This window comes from Amblyomma maculatum, chromosome 1 (genome assembly GCF_055883805.1).
Source record: "Amblyomma maculatum isolate TAMU_Amacu chromosome 1, ASM5588380v1, whole genome shotgun sequence".
Taxonomy (NCBI): Eukaryota; Metazoa; Arthropoda; class Arachnida; order Ixodida; family Ixodidae; genus Amblyomma; species Amblyomma maculatum.
In genome coordinates this window covers 22,807,785-22,829,424 of record NC_139344.1, presented here as the reverse complement: position 1 = coordinate 22,829,424, position 21,640 = coordinate 22,807,785, and the positions used below count along the sequence as shown (strand labels likewise).

At 48.1% G+C, this 21,640-nt stretch overlaps 1 protein-coding gene across 4 annotated transcripts in view; it reads left to right on the top strand.

Moving 5' to 3' along the window:
• The window catches only part of LOC146201932 (tRNA methyltransferase 10 homolog B-like), a 61,811-nt gene that overhangs the window by 37,300 nt on the left and 2,871 nt on the right, over positions 1 to 21,640 (top strand). For 3 of the 4 annotated variants that reach the window (XM_084587855.1, XM_084587857.1, XM_084587858.1), the window contains 2 exons: positions 1,377 to 1,484; positions 18,382 to 18,455. In XM_084587855.1, coding sequence (XP_084443981.1) covers positions 1,377 to 1,484; positions 18,382 to 18,440 — 167 coding nt within the window. In that variant the 3' untranslated portion in view covers positions 18,441 to 18,455. Of the gene's footprint in view, positions 1 to 1,376; positions 1,485 to 18,381; positions 18,456 to 21,640 lie in introns of those variants that run through there. The other variant, XM_084587856.1, reaches the window with a different exon arrangement.

Below are 21,640 nucleotides of genomic sequence, written 5' to 3'. Positions count from 1 at the left end.
GCTGGCCTTCCGTTCATCCACCTCGCGTAAAATAGCCACTTTCTCCTTCACCGTCTTGGCACAGTATTTCCCACGCGAACACATCTCGCGGACACAAGCTCACAACAAGCGGCGTGCAAAACGAGGACTCGCGAAATGCAACACGAAACCGTGGTCGATAACACTAAAACGTCGTTCCTCGAAGGAGTCGCGGCAGGAAAGACTGTTTAGTACTTGTTCCAGCACCCTAGCGGCGCCCCGATGGTTGTGCCATCTATCGTTCTGCCGTGAAAGCTTCCAACGATGGTTTTTAACAGCGCCGCTTGGCAGCGCGCAGTTCGAATTATGGGTGGCGGCGCCAATTTTTGAGTGAATTAACGAGCTGTTACGCGCATAGACTTCTATGCACTGCGGACCGAACCACGATGACTATTTCGAACTATCCAAAATTTCGAATTAACGAGTTGTGAATTAACGAGCTTTCACTGTATATGGTTAAGGGTACTCGAAACGCGGCGTTCAGCAAACTCTCAGTGGCATGTTAGCTTTTGTGTCTGGACTTTAGCCTGCCGGCGACGCGCTGACGCCAGTGCAACTACCGAACGCTGGTTGCCACCCATCGTCTGTGTAAACATGTGCAGTGAGACTGCCAAGCATCAGAATGAATACAAAACTGCTGGCCCCTTCCTCCACTTTAGTGGCAATCAAAAGTTTGTCTTAAGTGACTTCTTCTATAAAAAATAATTTTTTTGGACTGCCCGACTGTCATTTTTTCCGCGATCCTTAGCGAGCCAAAAAGCACAGTTAACTGCACATTTTTCTGCGTTTTTCGGCTTAAACTGATAAGCTCAATCCTCCTACCCCTGTTAATATTGCACAGTGAGTTGTAATAAGGGAGTAATTACTAACATTCACCCAAGAGCAGCCATACGGCTACAAAGGAAAGCTGTACAGCTTTCTCAGAAACTTCGTAGTTAAAGAAAAATTCGTCCTGGTCCGGGGATTGAACCCACCGCCTTTCCGGGGCAGTCGCCCTACCAACTGAGCTAACCAGGACGGTCAGCAGAACAGATGGTAGAGCTAGAGCGAATTGGTCTATAACTGGAAGTGGAAATGGTGTTGGTCGAATATTTAGGGGAAACCCCCAAGGCTGTGCTTGGGTAGGGCTGCGCTTGGATGGATGTCAATGAGTAATTACTCCCTTATTACAAATCTACTCCACCTTAGGTGTTTCCCCTAAGTATTTGACCAACAGTGAGTTGTACATAAATTTGTTCATGGTTTTGTTTTCAACTTGTAGCATTAGTGCATTGACATCAAGTGGTGCAAGACTATCATTGCTTGGTAATGTTTGTTATCCTCATTGCTATTTTGGCCATCTTGTGCTCCCTCAACAGTGTTCGACCTCCTGTTGAGTGTCCATGAGACAAAAGGGGACTGGGCTGATTCTTTGGCAAAAGTAATGCCAAAAAGGACTGGTCTTCAAAAGAAGCGGACACTCGCTGGTAAGTGTCTCTCAATATTTGTACTACCTATTTCTGTGAGCAAGCATTCTAGAGGGTGGTAGTCTGCACCGATTTGAAGAAGGGAGGTTCTTGACTCATTTTTATTAAGACTGTTATATTTCTTTGTAATGGCATAGGTATATCAGCTCATGGGATCTTCTTGCCAACTTTATGTGCACAATTGGAAGTTGATCCCCCCCCCTCACACACACACACACACACGCACACACACGCACACGCACACACACGCACACACACGCACACACACACACGCACACACACACACACACACACGCGCGCGCGCGCATTGCATGGCAGAAAAAAAAAAGGGGGGGGGGAGGCATGCATTTAACAATAAAAGTTTATTAGTTGCTGGATTTGTCCACATTTTGTGCCATTGTCCTCTATAATGGTGTGGTCCCCACTGCTGCGGTCCCACTGCATGTCATTGTCCAGTGCAAGCCTGCAGTCTGTAAACAACCACACCAGGATGTCATGGACAACAGCAGCCCGTGCCAAAAGCACCGTACTCCACACAGTCGTCAGGGAGGCTCTTTTCACGTTCCCGTTTGTCACAAGCTCTGAAAACCTCACGTGCTGCTCGCCACGTCATAGTACATGGGAGAGTGGCCAGCATTGCCAACCTGGCTGAGCATGTATTACTATGAGTCGTGGAGTTTGAGAATGTGCCAGTGGAAGGTTAGGACTTTCTCCTCATGTGTGGCAGGCAGCTTTTGGCACACACTGGTGTGCTGGCACATAGAGAAACCAGCCCTCTCCGTAAACTTCAGTGCCCAAGCCCCGCTGACTTTGAAGTCTGCTCTGAGGGCTCCCGCTTCCAAAATGAGGACGTAGGCTTGTTGCATGGCCATGTCGGACGTCACTGGTAGGCACCGATCGCATATTTCAATCAAGTCTGCTCTGAGTGCTCCCGCTTCCAAAATGAGGACGTAGGCTTGTTGCATGGCCATGTCGGACGTCACTGGTAGGCACCGATCGCATATTTCAATCAAGTATGCCGCAAGCTTAGCCTCCCACTCTAGAGAGCGTCCAGACTTTGGCTCACAGAAGCCTCTTCGCTCACCATCACAGCTGAAACTTCTGCCGCACTGCAGTTGCTACCCTCATACCACCCATTCTAAAACATTGAACTTGTGACCTGTTGCACAGTTTGTTTCTTCAGTGTAAAGAGAGTCTGCCCTCTTGAAAGTTGCTGTGGACAAGGGCCAAATGTTTGTCGATAAGACCCAGAACACTCGTGGCGGTTGAGTAAAGAATGACAGCTATTCAAATGATAGGTCAAATGCAGCAAAGGGCTAGTTGTGCTGTTTGCCGGTCAAACAAAGCAGAGAAACATGTGAGCTGTGTGGCTCTTCTATCAACTGCCGGTACTCCACAGAAGCATCTCTCATCAAGACCAGAGTGGCGGCCTTCCCGGACACTCCCATGAGAGTCTTGTATGCTGTAAACATAAAAAAAAAAGGGGAAGGATGCCTCTGAACAAGTGCATAAAATGCTGAATGCTACAGGGAGGGCTGTAATGCAAACACTTGTATTGTATTGAAAAGCAAAACGTATTGGCTGTGCCATGCTTTGTTTTCAATTGTAGGTTGACTGCCCTATCTCGGATATTTAGAAAAAAATAAATAACAGGCCAACTTGCCGTTGACAAACGGTACTTGTATATATAATTTGGCTTAGGTTGTGGAGGCCGCTAGGCAGGAGTGAACGTGGCCACACTTATTCGAGGAGAAGCTGAAGAGGCGTGGACGGCAGTGTCCGGCGGAGGCGAAAGTCCTGAGTGTTCTCAAACTCTAGTGCCGGCACTGCTTCCTTCTCTTTGGCATGTGCCGGGCGCCTTCTTCTCAGGCACCCGGCGTGCGGTGTGCGGTAGACGCATGCTACGCGAGTGACTACTGGCCCCTCCCTTAGACGATTAGTCGAAAAAGAAAAAGGAGATTAAGTCGCAGTCTAAGCAAAAGGCACTGCTCTAAAGAAAACTAGGAAGAAAGCTCTACACATATGTACAGTTGAACCTTGATATAACAAAGTCCTACTTGCAGCCAAAAATTTCGTTACATCGCGAATTTGGTTACATCGAGGTTCCCATGTTTCAGCTGTCAAAATAAAGTATAACTGGTTCGTGGAGCATTGCTAGTTGATGGGAACTTGTAAAACACTTATTGAGGGAATACGCAAGAAAACCTAGTGATAGTAATGCTAACAAGGGCACCGGATGTTTTTTTCTATATCAGGAGCATAATGAGTGATAGCAAACACCGCGACGGCATCATTTTTCTCCGTATGCGCATAGCAAAGAACGAGCGCAGCGCCTAGTACTCAAAGCCTCCACAAGATGTCGCCACTGGTATCATCATCATCATCATTAAACATTTGCAGGCGAGGACGCACGCATCAATGGGGAAAAAATGAAGAAAAATATGTTCGCATCGCTCACGTCGGCGCGGCTACCTTGGGCGTGGCTCGTTCTTGCTGACGGTGGGATTGTGCTCGCGACGAAGCGCTTGGCAAACGCTTATGTGACGGTTAAGTGAACGGTTTATATCAGTGGCTTAATTCCGTCGGTTTTCTTGCTCTGCACTTTATTTTATTCGCTGTATGCGACCAGGGCACGTTTTTATTTTCTTTTTCTTTCGCCGCTCGCCTGTTTTAACGGTACGGTCACACTAGCTTTTTCAGTTTGTCAACATTGGACATTGCACGCAAAAAAAAACAAAAACAGATGCTGCAAGAAAATTTAGTTTATTAACTCAATGGTCGTGTTATTCATGAATGCAAAAAATGTTTATTGGAATTTTGTGGAGTATGTGCAGTCGATCCAGTTCATGTGGCAGCAAAGAACTTCGTCAACTTCAACTGACGCTTTTTAATAAGCGTCGTTATAAGGAGCTCGTATGTAGACAGGGCTACCAAGGCCTGCTCATGTGAATGCGCGCCCTCGTGCGCACGCAGAACATCCAGCGCATCCATGACTTGTGTCGGTGTAGGCGCGCTGCTCGCCACATGGCCGTCTTGGTCAGAGTCGTCATCCTCCATTTCCGTGTCGGTGACACTCTGAATTATAGCAACATCATCCAGCTCTTCGGTTGTAAGAGCACAAGCGTCGCTGAAAACAAAGTCTTCAAGCGTCACGTCGCTGGGAGCACCTCCCTGATTGCAGAGCAGCTGCCACGAGTCACCGACGTCTGTGCTGGATGTGGATGACATGCTTTCGTGGTCGTCGTCATTAGCTTCGCAACCCAGTTCTTGGTTTGAGTGCATGCTATCCTTGAAGCCCGCCTTTTTGAAGCAGTTCGCTATAATCTCGCTGCTCGTCGACTCCCATGATTGTGATAGCATCATCAAGGCCATGAATATGTCGATTTTGGTCTCTCTTTTGAGCTCAATGTTCAGCAGCAGCCTTTCAATCACCCGCATGCGGTACGAACACTTCACGCTGTTAATAATACCTTGGTCCAGTGGCTGTATCAGGGAGGTGCAATTTGCGGGAAAATATTCGAGCTCGACGTTGGTGAGCGCAGTCTTGAACATGATGCGCGGAGCAGTTGTCCACAAGTAGGCAGATGCTTCTTTCCTGCTTGCGCATTTCAGCATCCAAGTCCTTCAGTCATTTTGTGAACAAATCCCGCGTCATCCACGCCTTCGTGTTTGACATGTATTTCACCGGCATTGTTTTCTTGCCGCTAAAGCAGTGCGGCTTCTCACTTGTTCCAATTACGAATGGCACGCGTTTATCGCTGCCATTCATGTTGGCACAGAAAAGAACAGTTAAACGCTGCTTGCTGTGCTTGCCACCATGGCATTTTTCATTTCGCAGCGGCAATGTTTTCTTTGGCAACAGCCGATAGAAAAATGCTGTCTCGTCGGCATTGTAAATGTCGGCGACGGCGAAACGTGCCAAAATGCTTGGGACACGATCACGCAGTCAGTCAGATGCTCCAATCTCGTTCGCCTCGGCCGACTCGCCGCTGGCCACCTTTCCAACAATGTTGTGCCTCTCCTTAAATCGTTGAAGCCACCCACTACTGGCTTTGAAATCGTCGCACCAAAGAATGCAAGTGAAGTTCAGGGCCTTCTGTTGTAGAATGGCCCCACTCAACGGCATGTTTTTGGCACACATATCCAAGAACCACGTGAAGAGGGCGTTTTCTACGTCGACGCAGCTTGCCTCCTTTAATCTTTTCCGCTGCAGGCTTGAGCCACCCGCACTAACGGCAGTCATAATGCTGTCTTTCAATTTAAGAATCGTAGACAGTGAACTCTGCGAAAGTCCATACCTTTCGGCAACAGTCTTCTTCTTTTCGCCGTTCATTACTTCAGTGATGATCTTGGCTTTCATGTCCATAGACAAAACTTTTCTCTTGCGAGGAGCACTCATCTTGGACACAAAACTCACTGCACGTGAACGGAGCCAAGTCGAAGAAACGCTGCTGCTGTTCGTAGGCCTCAGTCGAGCTCAACAACGCAATGCTCTTTTGTCAGCCTCCTCAGGCCTGACGTACGTGTATTTCCCGTTTGGGCTTTCACGTTCCGAGTCTCCGACTGGCCAGTGGCGACATGGCTTGACGCGTCTTGAAACTTCTGTGCCGCCGGCTTTGTATGCGTACGACAGATGGTGCAGCTGTACGTTCTCGCAGATTCCCAGACTGCCAGCAAAATTGGTGCGTAAAAGGGCAAATACAAAATGCATTTTGTCTCATCTAAACTTTTATCTCTCATTCGGTTATGAAAGTCGCTCCCGGCACATGCATGCGATGCGCAATGACTTTGTTACCTCGAAAGTGCGGTACAAAATTACTTCGTTAAATCGCGAAAAAAAATACATGGTTTTCAATGGGGAAGTGATTGGGAAATGAAAAAAATGCGTTACATTGCGAATTTCGTTACATTGAGGTTCGTTACATCGAGGTTCGACTGTACATGTTAAGTTTGTGTCCAAGTTGTAGTTCAAGAGGCAAGCAGGTTTCATCAATGGCTGTTCAGGAGGTCGCGGCTGAGTGAAACGTAATGGTAGAGGAGGTGGGACTATGGAGGAGCGTGCAGAAGCACCTTGAATCCTCCTCTTGTCAGAACTGAAGTTGTGACTAGAAAGATTAGGACTCTGCACACGCATCCAACATCTGAAGCAATTGAGCAAGCTGTCTCTCTCATGGAAGTTTGGTATGCTGAGTCACTTCCGCCTGCTGTGAAGGTCAGCTGACTGTGATTTGTACGGGGCGGGCTATACTCTGTTTCATACATCAGGTGCAACACAGCAAAAGGTATGCAAGTAGTCCGCAAGAAAAAAAAAAGGAGGCGTATCACTACGTGCTCGTTTTGTGGCTGAATGATTCCTGCGGAAACAGGCTCTATTCCGAGCATACACGTTTGCAATAACTTGCTTCGCACGCCTAGACATCTTCGCAGTGCGGATCTTATAGAAAAAATGCGCACCGAAGAACCATTTTCTCAAAAAAAGATGTGCAGCGCGGAGGGCACAGCGAGTGCCATCTAGTGACACAGCTGGTAAGGTTGCGGGGCAGTGAAAATGCGACACAAATGAAAACGACATAAAAACACAAATTCACCGAATCCGATCTTTTCTTCCTAAAAATGGTGCTCTTTATGAAGTTGATGGCAAATGTAAGATGTATTAAGCTTGCAGACAAAATAACTATTATTTCCTCTCGTTAAGAGCAGGCACTATTTTTCATCGCGGATGCGGAGAGCGCAAACAAGAGCTGTAGCTTTGGCAGTGTTGCATTTTATGTATGAAACGGAGTATAGTTGTGGTCGGCTCACCAGGGTATCGGTGGTTCATGTGACGGCGCTGAAGGGGAGGCGTTGTGCTCACAATGAACTGGCCGAATGGAGGCTGCAAAGCACTGTGGCGAGCCAGTTTTGGGGAGGCAACATGACGAAGAGCTATGCACAGTCCTAAGCTTGCAGCACGGGAGGGCGAAATTAACCGTGATGAAGGGAGCGGCTGTGGGCTGTGATGTACGTATGCACGGGCCACTTGTGGTGGGCACAAGCTGACATGTTGTCGCCTGATTGGGGCTTGAAAAAGCGGGAGGTGAACACAAAGGCAAAATGAGTGGCCATAGGCTCTGTGACACGAACCAGAGATGTTGGATCACATGGCGCGTGGTGTTCGAGCAAGGTGGCTGTGGAGCCCACTGATACGCCATCGCGGTGGAGGGTGATTGCAGACGATGAGCAAGGCTCTTGGTGTGAGGAATCGAGGTACGTGCTGGAAGTCCGGTGCTGCTGCCTCACACGACTCGCACGCCAGCATTTTAATGATGGCAATGTTTGGCACTGATATTGGGAGTGTAAGTGACTGTACAGGAGGACGGGACAGCTAAGGCTGCGCTTCCTGTGGCGTAGACGATACTTGTGGGAGAGTAGCCGGGCCGGATGCGCTGGGCAGAAGTGGCAGTTATCTGGCAGGGGACAGCCGCGGCGTACTGTGTCCTGAGGATGCAGCCGTAGACAAGAGCGACGTTGGTGCGGGCGCAGATGCTGATAGCGGCAAAAGCGGGTCTGCCGCGTCGTTGAGTGGAAGCGGGCAGTAGCTTTCAGCGAAGTACGCCAGGACAGCAGCGCGCAGTTCATCGTATGGCCGGCAACTCGAGGCAGGGCAGGTGAGCCGGCACAGGAGGTCGGGTGGTTAGATTTCGGAGAGGACTGAGTGCTTGAACTGCTGGGTAGTGATGCAGTTCTAGTACATCGCAGCCTCCAGTTGAGCGAACCACCCGCCGACGCCTGCAGACCGGAACATCGGAAGCGGTGGGTTGAAAGCTGGGCCTTGCCAATATGCTATCCTGGGACACCGCCGCGGGGAATGCACGGTTCTCCGGGTCACCACAAATGTGGAGGTCGCCATGCAGAGGCGACAGCGGCCACATTTATTATTGCGATAGCAATACTGCGCTAGGTTTCGAGCCGTCGCATAGTCCTGGCGGAGGCCACGCTTGACCTTGAACAGCCGAGGAGGAGGAAGAGGAGGAGCAGAAGAAGAAGAAGAAGACTGGTAACTTAACGCTCTCGCGTCATACTCTTAAAGGATGAGCTTAAGTGTCCCCAATAATATAGTACCTTACACTGATAGGACGTGATAGGGGAATAACGTAGCAGGCAAAAGAAGCTTCCGCCGTTGCTATCGCAATTCACCTAGGGTTAACCAGAGTTCTAGAGGTTAACCAGAGAGTTAACCAAAACACAACAAATGTTTTGAGGAGAAGCTGAAGAGGTGGTGGCAGCAGTGTCGGGCCGAGGCGAAAGTCCCGAGCCTTCCCAAACTCTCGTGCCAGCGCTGCTTCCTTCTCTTCGGGACGTGCCGGGTGCCTCTTCTTCTCAGGCTCCCTGCTCTTCGTCTTTTGGCGTGCGGCAGATGCATGCCACGCGAGTCACTACAAGCTGACTATTTATCGTTCCTGTAGGGGTTATTTTATTTTGTTTTTCTGAAAATAGGTTTTCACCAAGATTTTAATCTGTTCTAGTTGCTTTTACATAGAATTGTCCAGTCCTTTAGAAGCATAGGTTAGATTGAATTAATAAATGTAACCCTTTGCAACGCAGCGTTTATGTTTGGGGACACAATATTTGAAAACTTTTCTCTCAAGCATTGTTTTTAAAAAGTCAGTTGTGCTGGTTATGTTTGTAACATCGCGGTGAAACTCCCTATACCTCCCAGCGGCCACGAATTACAGACCTTAGCGCCAAACTCCCCATTATAGCGGGAGGGGGCGCGTAAAAAATGGACTTGACGGGGGCGGCCGTATAGCGGAGTGGTCCAAAAAAAGCAGTGCGCTGAAGCAGGTGTCGGTAGGTTGCTTCAAGCAGCGCGGGTCGCGCGCTCACGTGCGCCCATGCCCAGGAGAACGCTCTGCCCGTGGATTTTCTACCGCATCATCGTTCTGCCGCGGCGCGACTGGCTAGCGGCAGGAACAGTGTGATGGAAAGAAAAACCACAAGCATAGCACTCTCGAGGGCGCAGGCGCTCGCCGTATCAAGCACAGAGAAGAGCAGATATCGTTTCCCTTTTTTATTAACTGCACGTGAAACAGAAAATGAAAAGATGCAACGAGGTATCCCTCACACACACACACACACACACACACACACACACACACACACACACACACACACACACACACACACACACACACACACACACACACACACACACACACACACACACACACACACACACACACACACACACACACACACACACACACACACACACACACACTTTACATAGCCAAAGGTTTAACAGTAGTGTTCTGTGTTCTGCGCTAACATTGTAATCTTGCATGCTTGCTTTATCACTACAAAATAACCCAGTTTGCCGGCACTGCTTCTGTCAGCATGTGTACAGTTGATATGAAATTAAATAAATGATGCACATATTCATTCTGCGCATTCCGTACCATCAAAGCAATGTAGAAACATGGAGCAAATACCTGCGTTTTAGTTACCTAGGGGTTGGTATTGAAAAAGGGCTTGAAGAAGCAGTATATATAGAAGCAAGAAATTTGATGCAAGTAATCACATGTGCTATACATAACCAAAATGCATGATTAAAAATTTACACTACCCTTCCTGGAAGAATCGTCTTCTTCGAAACGCACTGCACAGCACATGAAGGTAACAAGTTCAACAACACAAACCACAGCGGATATCGCTGGCTGTAATGGCCAGCACAATCAGCAGACGAGATGGGTCCATGAAACGGGAGATGCATGCAGACAAGTCTCTCGTCTCACGAAGGGGCGAAGAGCACAGAGTAAAAAAACCGCGACGAAAAATCTCGACTTTGGCCGATAAGCCAACACGCAGAGAATTCATAGCGCTAGGCTATGCAAACGACCAACGCAGACAACGGTTCTAATTCAAAATGAGCGGAGTCGTGACGGTTGCAGCGGTTCACGCGAGGACGAAGCAAGCCACGCAGCGGAGTTGGCGGCGCCGTCAGTGCGAGGGAAAAATTTAGGCGCGAGGGAGAAGTCCTCCTCCCAACTTTTTCTTTCCTCCTTTCGCCCCCGCTTGGGAGAATTAGACGGGACGGAAGTGCCGCTGACTTTCCACGGCCTGTTTGTAATCCTTCCTATACAGATAGGAAGGGCCACTTCATGTCTAGGAATAAGAATCACTTCCAAATTCAGAAGTAGAAAGGACATAGCCGTGTTGCATGGCACGGCTATGAAGGTCTGATTTGTGTTGTCACTTTTGTTCTCTCACATAGTGGGATGTTTTATTTAAGGATACTACAGCTCATTTTTAATTGCAGAAGCAGCTTCAGATAGTAACGAGAATAATTGGGCATAAATGTGCGCATATTATTTAAGAAGACTGCTATTTCTTGAGTGTAAAATTGTGTGATTATTAAAAGGTTTTTGAGCCTTTCTTGTTGCTTTTGCGAAACAAGGGGCTCTAAATATTGTGAGCGCTGAATGGCGCTTCATCTTTCACACGGGTGCATATTCTGCTTCAGCTTCATCCTTCTCTCTTGAGGAGATCCATCGTCATCGCTCAGTGTGTGATTCGCTTCGTGTGCAACCCGGGCTTCAGGTCTCTAATAAACCTGGTCCATCAAGCCCATCCTTACAATACAGTACAACCTCGATAATTCGAACTCGGTTAATTCGAAATCCCGGATAATTTGAAGGTTTTCTGCGGTCCCGTATTTTCCAATGTAAATTTGGCTGGATAATTCGAACAGGCGGCCTGCGCCAGCCCGGTTAATTCGGAAATTTGGACTGCTATGCGGCAATGCCTGATCCATGTTTCACCGCAAACCCGGCGAAACGACGGCCCTACGGAGCCGCGAGGCAAAGCCGCATAGTAATGGTGATGATTTATAGGCGAAGTGCCCCAGCCGGAGCACTCTCTGCACAAAAATCGGTCCACAGTGCGCCTCGCGCACCGCCGAAACACGCGCCTGCAGAGGAGAAGACGTGCTTCACTGCAACACGGCGGGCATACCGGTTTTTATCACGTGACCTCGCCCCCACTCCATCCCTTGGTGTGCTTCGCCCACTCTTCCCCCGTGCCTCCGACGCTGCAAGTACGCCACCACCACCGCCGCGCCGGTCTCGCCTGCGCCATTTCTTTGTGTTGTGCGCTGTGGTTAGGGGTCGGCTACTGTGCCGTCTTTTTTGGGCGGGACTGTGCAGAAGTGCTAGCTTTGTGACCGTAGCAGTGCAGAAATGCCAAAGTACAAGACTTTAACGCTGCAGCAGAAGTTCTGCTTGATCCAGGAAGCAGGCAAGAGCGCTTGTTCGAAGACCGAGTTGGCCAAAAGGCATGGCGTGCCCCTCTCGACGTTGTCCACAATATTGAGCAACAAGTCAAAAATACTAGAGGCTTACGGCAAGACCTATTCTTCGAAGTGGTCACGAGTGCGGGCTCCCACGTATCAAGATGTGGAAGCTGCTCTGCTTCGCTGGCTGCAGAAAGCAAACGCTGCCCACCTTCCCGTCAATGGAACGCTACTGCGGGAGAAGGCCAACGACCTAGCTCTACAACTTGGGCACGAGGAATTTAAGTGCAGCAATGGATGGTTTTGCCGTTTTAAAGAACGCAATAATTTAACCTTTCTCACCGTCTGTGGTGAGAGCGGCAGCACTAACGAGAGCGTTGTCGAGGATTGGAGAAACCACACATTGGCGCCGCTGCTTAGCGAGTACGGTGCAGACGACGTTTACAACCTTGACGAGGCTGCACTTTTTTATAAGATGCTGCCAACAAAGACATTCGCAGTGAAGAACACCGCCATCAAGGGTAGGAAACAGGCCAAGGACAGGATTACTGTGCTGTTCGGCGCAAACATGTGCGGTAAACACAAGCTGCCGCTACTGGTCGTCTGGAAGACGGGGAAGCCTCGCTGCTTCAAAAATGCGCGGCTGCCGCCAAAGGATGAACTCGTCTACAGGCACAATAAGAAAGCCTGGATGACAGGTGCAATATTTGAAGAGTACGTGCGGCAACTTGACCGCAAGTTCGCGGCCATGGGCAGGAATGTCCTGTTTGTCGTCGACAACTGCCCGGCACATGGCGACATCCCACATCTCCAGGCCTTCAGGATGGTATTTTTACCTCCGAACACCACTTCGATCTCACAGCCAATGGACCAAGGCGTCATTCACCACACTAGGAAGATTTATCGGTGCCACCTGCTCAAACGCATGCTCCTTTGCTACGACAATGGCAAGGAGTACTCCATCGACCTCCTCGGAGCCATATGCCTCATGGTGTACGCTTGGAAACAAGTGGAGCCCACATTGATCAAGCGGTGTTTTGAACACGCTGGTTTTTCCAGTGAAAGCACTGTTGATGCCGATGCAGACCACCCATGTACTACTACTCTTGACGAAGAAGAAGCAGAGTATTGCGACCGCATCAATGCGCTCTGCGCAGAGGATGAGTTCAACGCAGTCGGCTTCGCCGAGTATATCAACATTGAGAGCGAAGAGCAGACTGGCTACTCTGACTTGGAGAGTGAGATCACTGCTGGTACGAACATGCGCGATGACAGCGACGATAGCGACGACGACACCGACGAGCCTCCCCGAGCACCTGCTGTTGGTGAAGTTATCGGATCGCTGAACGTTATCCGCAGTTTTGTTGAGTGCCGCGGTGGAAGTTCAGAGATGTTTCGTCTATTTGACCAACTCGAGAGCATGACCTTAGGAGCCGCAAACTACCGGACGCGGCAAACCAGCATCTCTGATTACTTTCAGTAGTAATTCAAAATATGCCGAATAAAGGTAACACGTTCCTGCAACAAATTTTTTTGCCTAAGTCTTATTTCTTGGTGTGTTCGGTTAATTCGAAAACCCGCTTAATTCGAAGATTTCTCGCGGTCCCGATGACTTCGAATTAACGAGGTTGTACTGTATACACATGCAGTGCAGTTTTTAAGATCGTTCTCAGTAGTAAAACATAATACATCTCTGTAAGGGGATAAAGAGTAGGCTTAATTGGGATAGAGTAGAATAAGTATGCAAGTCTTCTATTCACATCTATTTTTATCACAATTTTATTTTATTTTATGCAATCTTCCTAAGGACTACTAAGAAGCACCTTGCTGTCGCTGAACAGAATACAGTCAAACCTCGATGTAACGAACTTCAAGGGACCACCAAAGATTGCAAAGTTTTGCTAAAATGAAAATTGCGTTGATTAGAATCAATATGTAGTTAAATTGGAGAAAAGAGATGACCTACAGTGGGTACATTTGGAGATGGTCTCCGACCAATAGATACGAAGAGTTGAACACGCAGCAACTGTTTCAAGAAAACTGGTATCTCTTTTACCACTGCTTGGGGCATAACTGGGGCTAGACAGAGGACTCTATGTTGTCCGTATTCTTGTGTAGTGCCGCGGGCACACATAAAGTTGCAGAATTGGTGCACAGCTTCATGGTGGTGTTCAAGACATTGGAGTTTGAGATGGAACATATAGGTTGCAATGTTGCTTTAGCAGTTGCTGTTTTGTATCCAAAACACCATCGAAATACTGTCTGCGCAGCCAAGAAGAAATATTTTTTTGCTTTATGCATTACACGCGTGGTGCAACACAAGTTACAAATTCTGTTTCAGACGAACTCAAACGCCATTGCACGCTCAAGAGCAGCCGATAATAGCGATGCCGCATCATTCGCTATTTGTGGGGAGAAGTGCCCTATGGAAAATCACTCCACTGTATAATCTAGTTTACTGCAGTGACATGGCACGCTCCTCAAGCTCTGATGATTAGTATGCACAAGAAACTAGGAGGCCTAATACACATTTCACTGACAAGCTGACATTCGATTATTCTAGGAACGACTTGGCAGTGAAACCCACTTCGAGTTCCCCGGATTGCCTGCATCCCATTATTGTTCTGAACTTGTTGCTTTCCTTATTGTGGTGGGTGTAAATTTGTAAATGGGTATCGTCGAGAAATGAACGGGTTTCATGAAAATAGATCTGCGAATGATAATGTCATTGTCCTTGTCTCATTACTTGAAGAATACGTACCTTCATGTTGGGTGCATTCTGACAGCTGCTTTCCTTGTCATCAGGGCGACTTTTGACTCTGTTTTTCATAAAATTCTCGCAGCCTTGGCTAGTCTTGGCCTTGGAGGAAAGGTGTCAAGTGGATTGGACGCTATTTACAAGAGCAACAAATTTTGATGAGTGCTCCAAACGGCCTAGCTCTCTTTCATGCAGTGGAGAGGGGTTTAGCTCAGGGAGCTATGCTCATTCCTTTCCTATTCATCATTGCCCTTACGCACATAACTAGAAACTGTTCATGAGGAGTGTGTTTAACGGTGATATCTGCTTCTGAAGCACGTCACTTTCATCCTATTTTACCCAGCAACATATTCAGAGAGCCTTAATGTGCATCTCGAAGGACCCCTCCGACGACTAGGAGCGGCAGACGCTTTGTTCCCGTCATGTTGGCGGCAATAAGCACTGTAACCCTTTCTACAGGTCACCTTTGAAGATGATAGTTTTTTCCGGGAAGGCCTTAAAAAACAACACTGTCTCATCAGCGTTGAATACATTCCCAACATCAAATGCAGCCAGGTGTTCACGAAGCCTGATGGTACGCCACTCCTCAATGATATCTTCGTCCACGCGAGCTCTTTCGCCACACACACACTCTTAAAAGTTGGATTGTGACGGCTTCTGAAATGAGCAAGCCAACCTTCTGAAGCTTTGAACTTTTCAGCGTTCATTTTCATGGCGAACCTTTTGGCCTGGGCATAAGTAAGTGGCCCACTCATAGGGAGGTAGGCCTCACGTGCTTTTCTGATCCATCGCAGCACGGCTTCTTCTAGTTTCGGGTGGGCTGCTGTCCGCAGTCGTTTTCTTTTGGCACTGTAGGCTTCACTAGGTCCATTCGATTCAGCTGCGCTCTTTGCACCAGTTCCGCAAAGTTAGCGTGCAGCGCCAGTTCCAGCAGTTCATCTGCAGCAATGGCATCAGCTGCTTCCAAACGAATGGTAGAGTGCAGATCGGGCTGTCTGCTAGTCTTGGCATCGTCAACAAGCTGCGGTCGGCTGTGTGCAACTCGCATCAGTCGGTGCCAACGTCCTGGTTAACATGATGAATTTTCAAATAGCACATGACAGCAGAGTTTTGCCATTGTCCAGCCGCGATGCTTTTGACCTGTGCATTGTAATAAATGACAAAAAGACCCAATGTTAATTATTACACTTGTCAAGAGAACACAATAGAGTTTGCCAAGGAAACGGCTACGCATACAGTCGAACCCGAGTATATCGAACTCGAAGGGGATCGCGAAATAGTTCAATATATCGATAATTCGATATACAGAAATCGGCTTGTGATGGCACTTACGATGCGAAAAAACGATACCGTATTTGTCGCGTAATCAACCCACTCGCATAATGAACCCACCCTCCACTTTTGCACCCGAGAATTTGAAAAAAAAAAAGTGCTTTAAGGCCAGCTCGCTCACATGCAAGCGACTGAGCGATCTCAGCAACGAACGGCAGCGACAGAGTGAAAATTTTCAAACTTGTTGGAACTGCGTCCCTCTCGTCGCTCGAGCCACCGCGGCAGACAGCTCAAAACAAGGTTTCTGTGTCGCCGCGGCAGCAGAAATCACGAGCATTTTCTCTTGCATGTCGATGGCGCGTCAGTCCATTTCGGTCGTTTCATCCACAGCTCGTTGGCAGCGTGCCAAGATGCTGCGCAGCGATAACGTCAGGGCGCGTTTATCTTTTGATAGCTCCTGCGGTGGCGGGGAGCGAACTTGGCAGAGTGCCCGTGATGGCTTGATTGCACAAGCCTGGTTTGATTTATCATGCCGTGCTTGGGGCAGGCGTCATGATCGCAGCAGCTGACAGCGTGCTTTCGCTGATTCATACATGCAAGGATAAACGATTAAAAAAAAATAATAAAATAAACATCCCCGCAAAAAAAAAAAAAAAAACCCTGCCGCTTCTTAACGTCCGCAGCCGCCATATCTTAAGCTACGCCACGCGTACAGCACAACGATAAGAAAGGATGACTCTTGGGGAAAAAAAAAAACAGAGCTGCCGCTTCTTAACATCCGCAGGCGTCATAGCCACGTCCGTCGCCGCGAGTTCGCAACACACACTGGAGAAAGCGTCTGACGTCTGTCTGAAAACGGGCTGAGCTGGCTTGGCGCATGCGTTGCGCGTGCTGAAGGAGAGAGATAGCTCGGCAAAAGAATGGGTACACCCACGCACATGGCTTGCAAACTTCATGTGTTGGCGCGTGGGAAACGACAACTGCAGATGCGCGCGCCTTTGGGGAATGGGCGCGGCGCTGCCTAGACCAGCCGTCGCCGAGCTGTCCCCTCTCATTCCTTCCGCGCGTGGCTTGAAAACGTCACGCGGCAAACGACCAAGGGTGATGGGATAGTCTTTGGGGAAGGCACACTTTCCAGTGCGTGGTGCGGAGTTCGATATATATCGAACGACCGGTGAAATTGAGTTCGATATATGACGCGGCTTTCCTATACTTTTACATGGGATTTTCAAGGGGATATTTTGTGAGTTCGATATAACCAAACTTTGATATATCTGGTTTCGATATAACCGGGTTCGACTGTACTCACAAAAATTAGACACACGCGTGTGGTGCGATGCATGCTGATTACATGGCTGCACTTTTTTTTCCGAGATTGGGGTGAAAATCAGGGGGTGCGGCGATTACATGAGAAAAAAGACAGCGAAAAAAATTATTTGCGGTGGTACCTGCCTTTATTATTGTCAAAAAGCTCCTCGTCCTCCTCCGCTAAACTCGTCGGGATTTCAGGCTCGTCCCGTGTCCAAAACATCACTCCTCGTCGTCGTCCTCCTCCTCCTCCGAACTCATCGGGACTTCATCGGGCGTGCAATGTCTAGCGCTTTCATGCACAACATCTCAGTCGAAACAGCAAAGCCGTTGCGCCGCGTCTCCGTCACATACTCGAGAAGTGAGTCCAACTTCCGGAAACATGCTCTGCTTCCCTTGGAAAGCGCGCCTCTGAACATTTGTTTTCCTGAGGGCATCTTCTTGGGAGCACCATTGCCGTACACATTTTTCGTCAACGCCGAACTTTCGTCCAGCCGCTCTTTTTCCTTCTTCTTTCGCATAGTGAATCACTTTCAGCTTAAAGTGAGTGGTATAACTAACGTATTTTCCCATCGAGGAAAAAGAAAATCTTCAGCTCACGAGCGCAGAACAAATAAGGGCAGCGATGCGTTCCGATTGCTAGATCGCACGTGATATGCTTCGGGCGATCGAGGAAATGGCTGTAAAACTGAGGCGAACAGACTTGCATTAGACTGAATTGGATTTGCTGGCCTCACCCTTTGTAACGGCCGGGCATCACTGCGGCTAGGAGCGCCCCCTTTGTAACGGAAGTGGTGGCCGCTGCCCCCATGCTCGACTTTTTTTTTTTCCTCAAATATTTTGTTCTTAATTCTTATTGGCAATTCTACTTCTAACCTTACGCTTCATTTTGGCTTTCACTTGATTTTTGAGCCCCACCTGGTGGCAGTAACCACAAAACGTTCCGTATTTCTTGCACCACACAGTAGACGGCACTGCCCAACTTCCTGAAACTCATGGTGCGGCTTTTACTTGGGAAATTTTTTAAAAGTTTTTTTTCCCAATTTTCTTTCTAAAGTTCGGGGTGCGGCCATTACATGCGTGCGACCATTACACGCGTGTATACGGTATATACAGTCGACGACCGATTTTTCGGACTCTCAACGGACCACGAAAATGTCCGAAAAATCGGCCAGTCCGAAAAAACAAATGTGCACCAAAAAAGCTCAATTTATTGCTTATTATTCACTTTAAGGCCGGAAAAAGTTATGAATGCTTTTCTGCTCCACGCTCCGCTTCCGTGCTAACAGGTCCACCTGAATTTCGCTTGCATCAGCTCAGTTTGCGTCGGCTGCGCTGCTGCAGGTGAGTCATCATTGTCCTCGCTCTCAGACTCCACAAGCACTTGGTGAATAATTCCTGTATCTATGAGCCCAGAGCACAGTTCCAACTAGTGGTCCACGTCTGTGAACTTTGAAAACGAGACGGCCGATGGAATTTCGACACCAGCAGTGCGAAGGTCGTGAATGAACTGCTCACTGCCTGGCAACTGCTCGACGACGCTCTCCTCGTCCAAGGCAGCCGACTAGTCATTCAGCACAAATCCCGCGTCGTGGAAGCAATTGCGCAGCGTTGTGGGTGCTACTACAGACTTCCACGCATCAGCGAGGGTGCTAAGTGCTCCAAGCAAATCTACAGAGTAGGTTTTCTCACTGTCGAGGCACACCACAACCACCAAACACTGAATCACAACACTGACTCCGTTGAGTGCCTTCTCGCTGTCGCGTTGCACAAAAAAAAAAAAATCTTATAAAATCTGGAAACAGAACTGAAGCCGATTCAATAAAATGTGAGCCACAGTAGCGACAGAACGTAGTTCTCGCATCAGCATGACCACGGCTAGGCCTACACGGCAAACACACAGAGGAACAGGCAGTAGAAGCAATCACGCTAAAAGAAAAAAAAAAAAGCACTCCGGCAGCGATGTTGTCCCGGAAACGGAAGGTGCTAGGCAAATATTATAGCCTCGATCCAGCGTGTTTAGCTAAGGAGCAGCACGCAAGGCCGGCACCGGGTTCGAGGCTATCGAAGGAAAAAGTAAACAAACAAGATGGCGGCGACACCGCTCAAAATGTGTGGCAGTTGGCCCGGCTGACGCTTGGAATGTCCGAAAAATCGAATAGCCCTCCTTAGAGTGTTTGAAATTTTGAACAGCGTAATACATTGACTTTATAAGGTATGTCCTGGGGCCGGGAAAAAGTCCAAATAATCAAGCATGTCCGAAAAATTGGGTGTCCGAAAAATCGGTCGTCGACTTACTTAAATCTTGACCATCTGTGCTCGATCGCCGGCTGCCGCAAAAGGTGCATATATATGCATTTTCACAAGACGTACTTAATGTGCTATTTGAAAATCTTCATGTTTGGGATGATTAGCACCGCTTATCTGAGCGGCATACACACAGGCGATAGGATTCATTCATTTATGAATATGGAGTGCATATATAGTATGTACAAAAGCCAACCGCATTCATGTGTTCGGCTAGCTGTGAATTATATTGCCACTCACATCAACCAGGGCCAACATGCCCGAATAAGATCAATTTTCAAATAGCACATTGCAATGAAGCATTGACATGAGCCAGCCTCGATGCATGTGCACCATGTGGCAGCTGGCACGAAGCGCAAACAACTTCGATCACGATTGAAGTCGGCATGAACCATAAAGCATGCACGGGCTTACTTGCTAGACATGGTTTGAGCTTCACGTCGTCGTCTCTTTGGTGAACATGGGCATTGTTCTCGTTGACAGGTGGAATAACTAGGGTCACTTCACTGTTTATCACAACATGCAAGCCATCGTCGTTCAAGCTGTCTTCTGCTTTCATGCGGCGGCTGCAGCTGCACCATTTCGGCACTTCCTTTGCCTGGTACTTTGTCCGCTTTGCTGGTGTTGCCATTGCAACAGGACACAAAGGCAAGGCGCGCAGGCACTGTGCGCTACCCACTCGAAAGCAGCGCAGTAAACATGCTGGCAGATTGCACAGTAACCGTGATCGTAGCAGCAACACGCGGAAACGGCGACACATGCCAAAACGAGACTTGTTGTCGATAGGGTTAAGCAGACGACACCAACCAGTGCCTCCTTCAGTTATCCGTGCCCGCATCGTTGGGGGTTTTTGCCTCCCACTATGCTCTCTCCCACTCCCTTTTCCAATAGGGCGTAATCATAGCTCTACCTCGCAGCCATGTTGCGAAGTGATTCTCTAGCAGCATGGCCTCCGAGACCACCCTCGCGCATGCGGGGGTGACCTCGGAGGCTATGCTAGCAGACGCTCCTCGCGCCAACGAAGCAGCCACTTGCAGGCAACTTCCGCACATTTTAATGGTCTTGCAGATGTTTGAAATCAACAGAAAATAAAAAAAAGCCTATATATGCAAAAGCGCGCCTGCAAATATTTCACGTGCGCGTAACATGTATTGGTATAGGGCGTAACGCTGGCGCCACCACACAGTCCCTCAGTGAAACAGACCGCCAATTTCAATACTATGGAGACGGGCGCGATGCTGTAGGCACTGTTCTCCAGGAGGCACTGCACCAACATGACTGCTGCAATACAACAAAGCACAAAAAAAAGACCGCCGCTAACCTCGCTTCCCTCGCCCTTTTTCACGCTGCTGATGACGACCATACGATGGCCTACCAGCCATACAGTAGCACCGCTCGTGGCAGTTTTATTTATTTTTTTCTTTTTGCTCTCGGCGCACCGACTTGGCGGGCTGCAGAGTGAGGTCGAATGAACTGATGCACGGCAAAATTTGCTTGAATTAATGAGTTTTTGCCCCATAGACTGCCATGTATAATTGTAGGGGCCTTGCGTGCACGTCGAATTATCTGATTTCCTGAGTTAATGGGGGTTGAATTAACGAGCGTTCACTGTACTCAATGATATGCATTAGTATGCATTTAATGGCTGCATTCTATCTCCCACTCTTTTATTTCTTTCCATACCTCCCTCAATCCGTCTCTCTCTCTCTCTCCCCAAGTCCTTTTTGTACACAGAATATTGTGTCAGCGATTCTAAGCCCTGGCTTAATTTTCTGTTTTTCATTAAAAAGTTTCTCAATCTCTCTCTCTTCTTATGTGACGATGGTAAATTTGCATTCATCATTTAGTACTGAAATAATTTTACATTGAAATTATCAGTGTTTGGAATGGGATTTTGGAAATATTCATAACTTTAAGGAAATTGTTAAGTGTGGTGTCTGTTGTAATGAGATTTTATAGTAGATAGAGGATGATATTGCCTTATAGTATAATATTGAAAGGAAACTTTGAGCTGTTTACCATATATTGCCGTGTATAGGTCGACCTTTTTTTTTTAAATGTCCTTCCAAAAGTTGGGTGGTCGGCTTATATGCGGGGTCAAAAGTAATTTCGACCGAGTCGCGGATAATATCACGCCCTGTGCGCTCGTAACTTTATAAAAGTTGTTAGACACAATGCGAAAGTGGATCTGCTTTAAAAAAAAACTTGAATTTAATTGAGATATGCACCAAAGATTTGCTT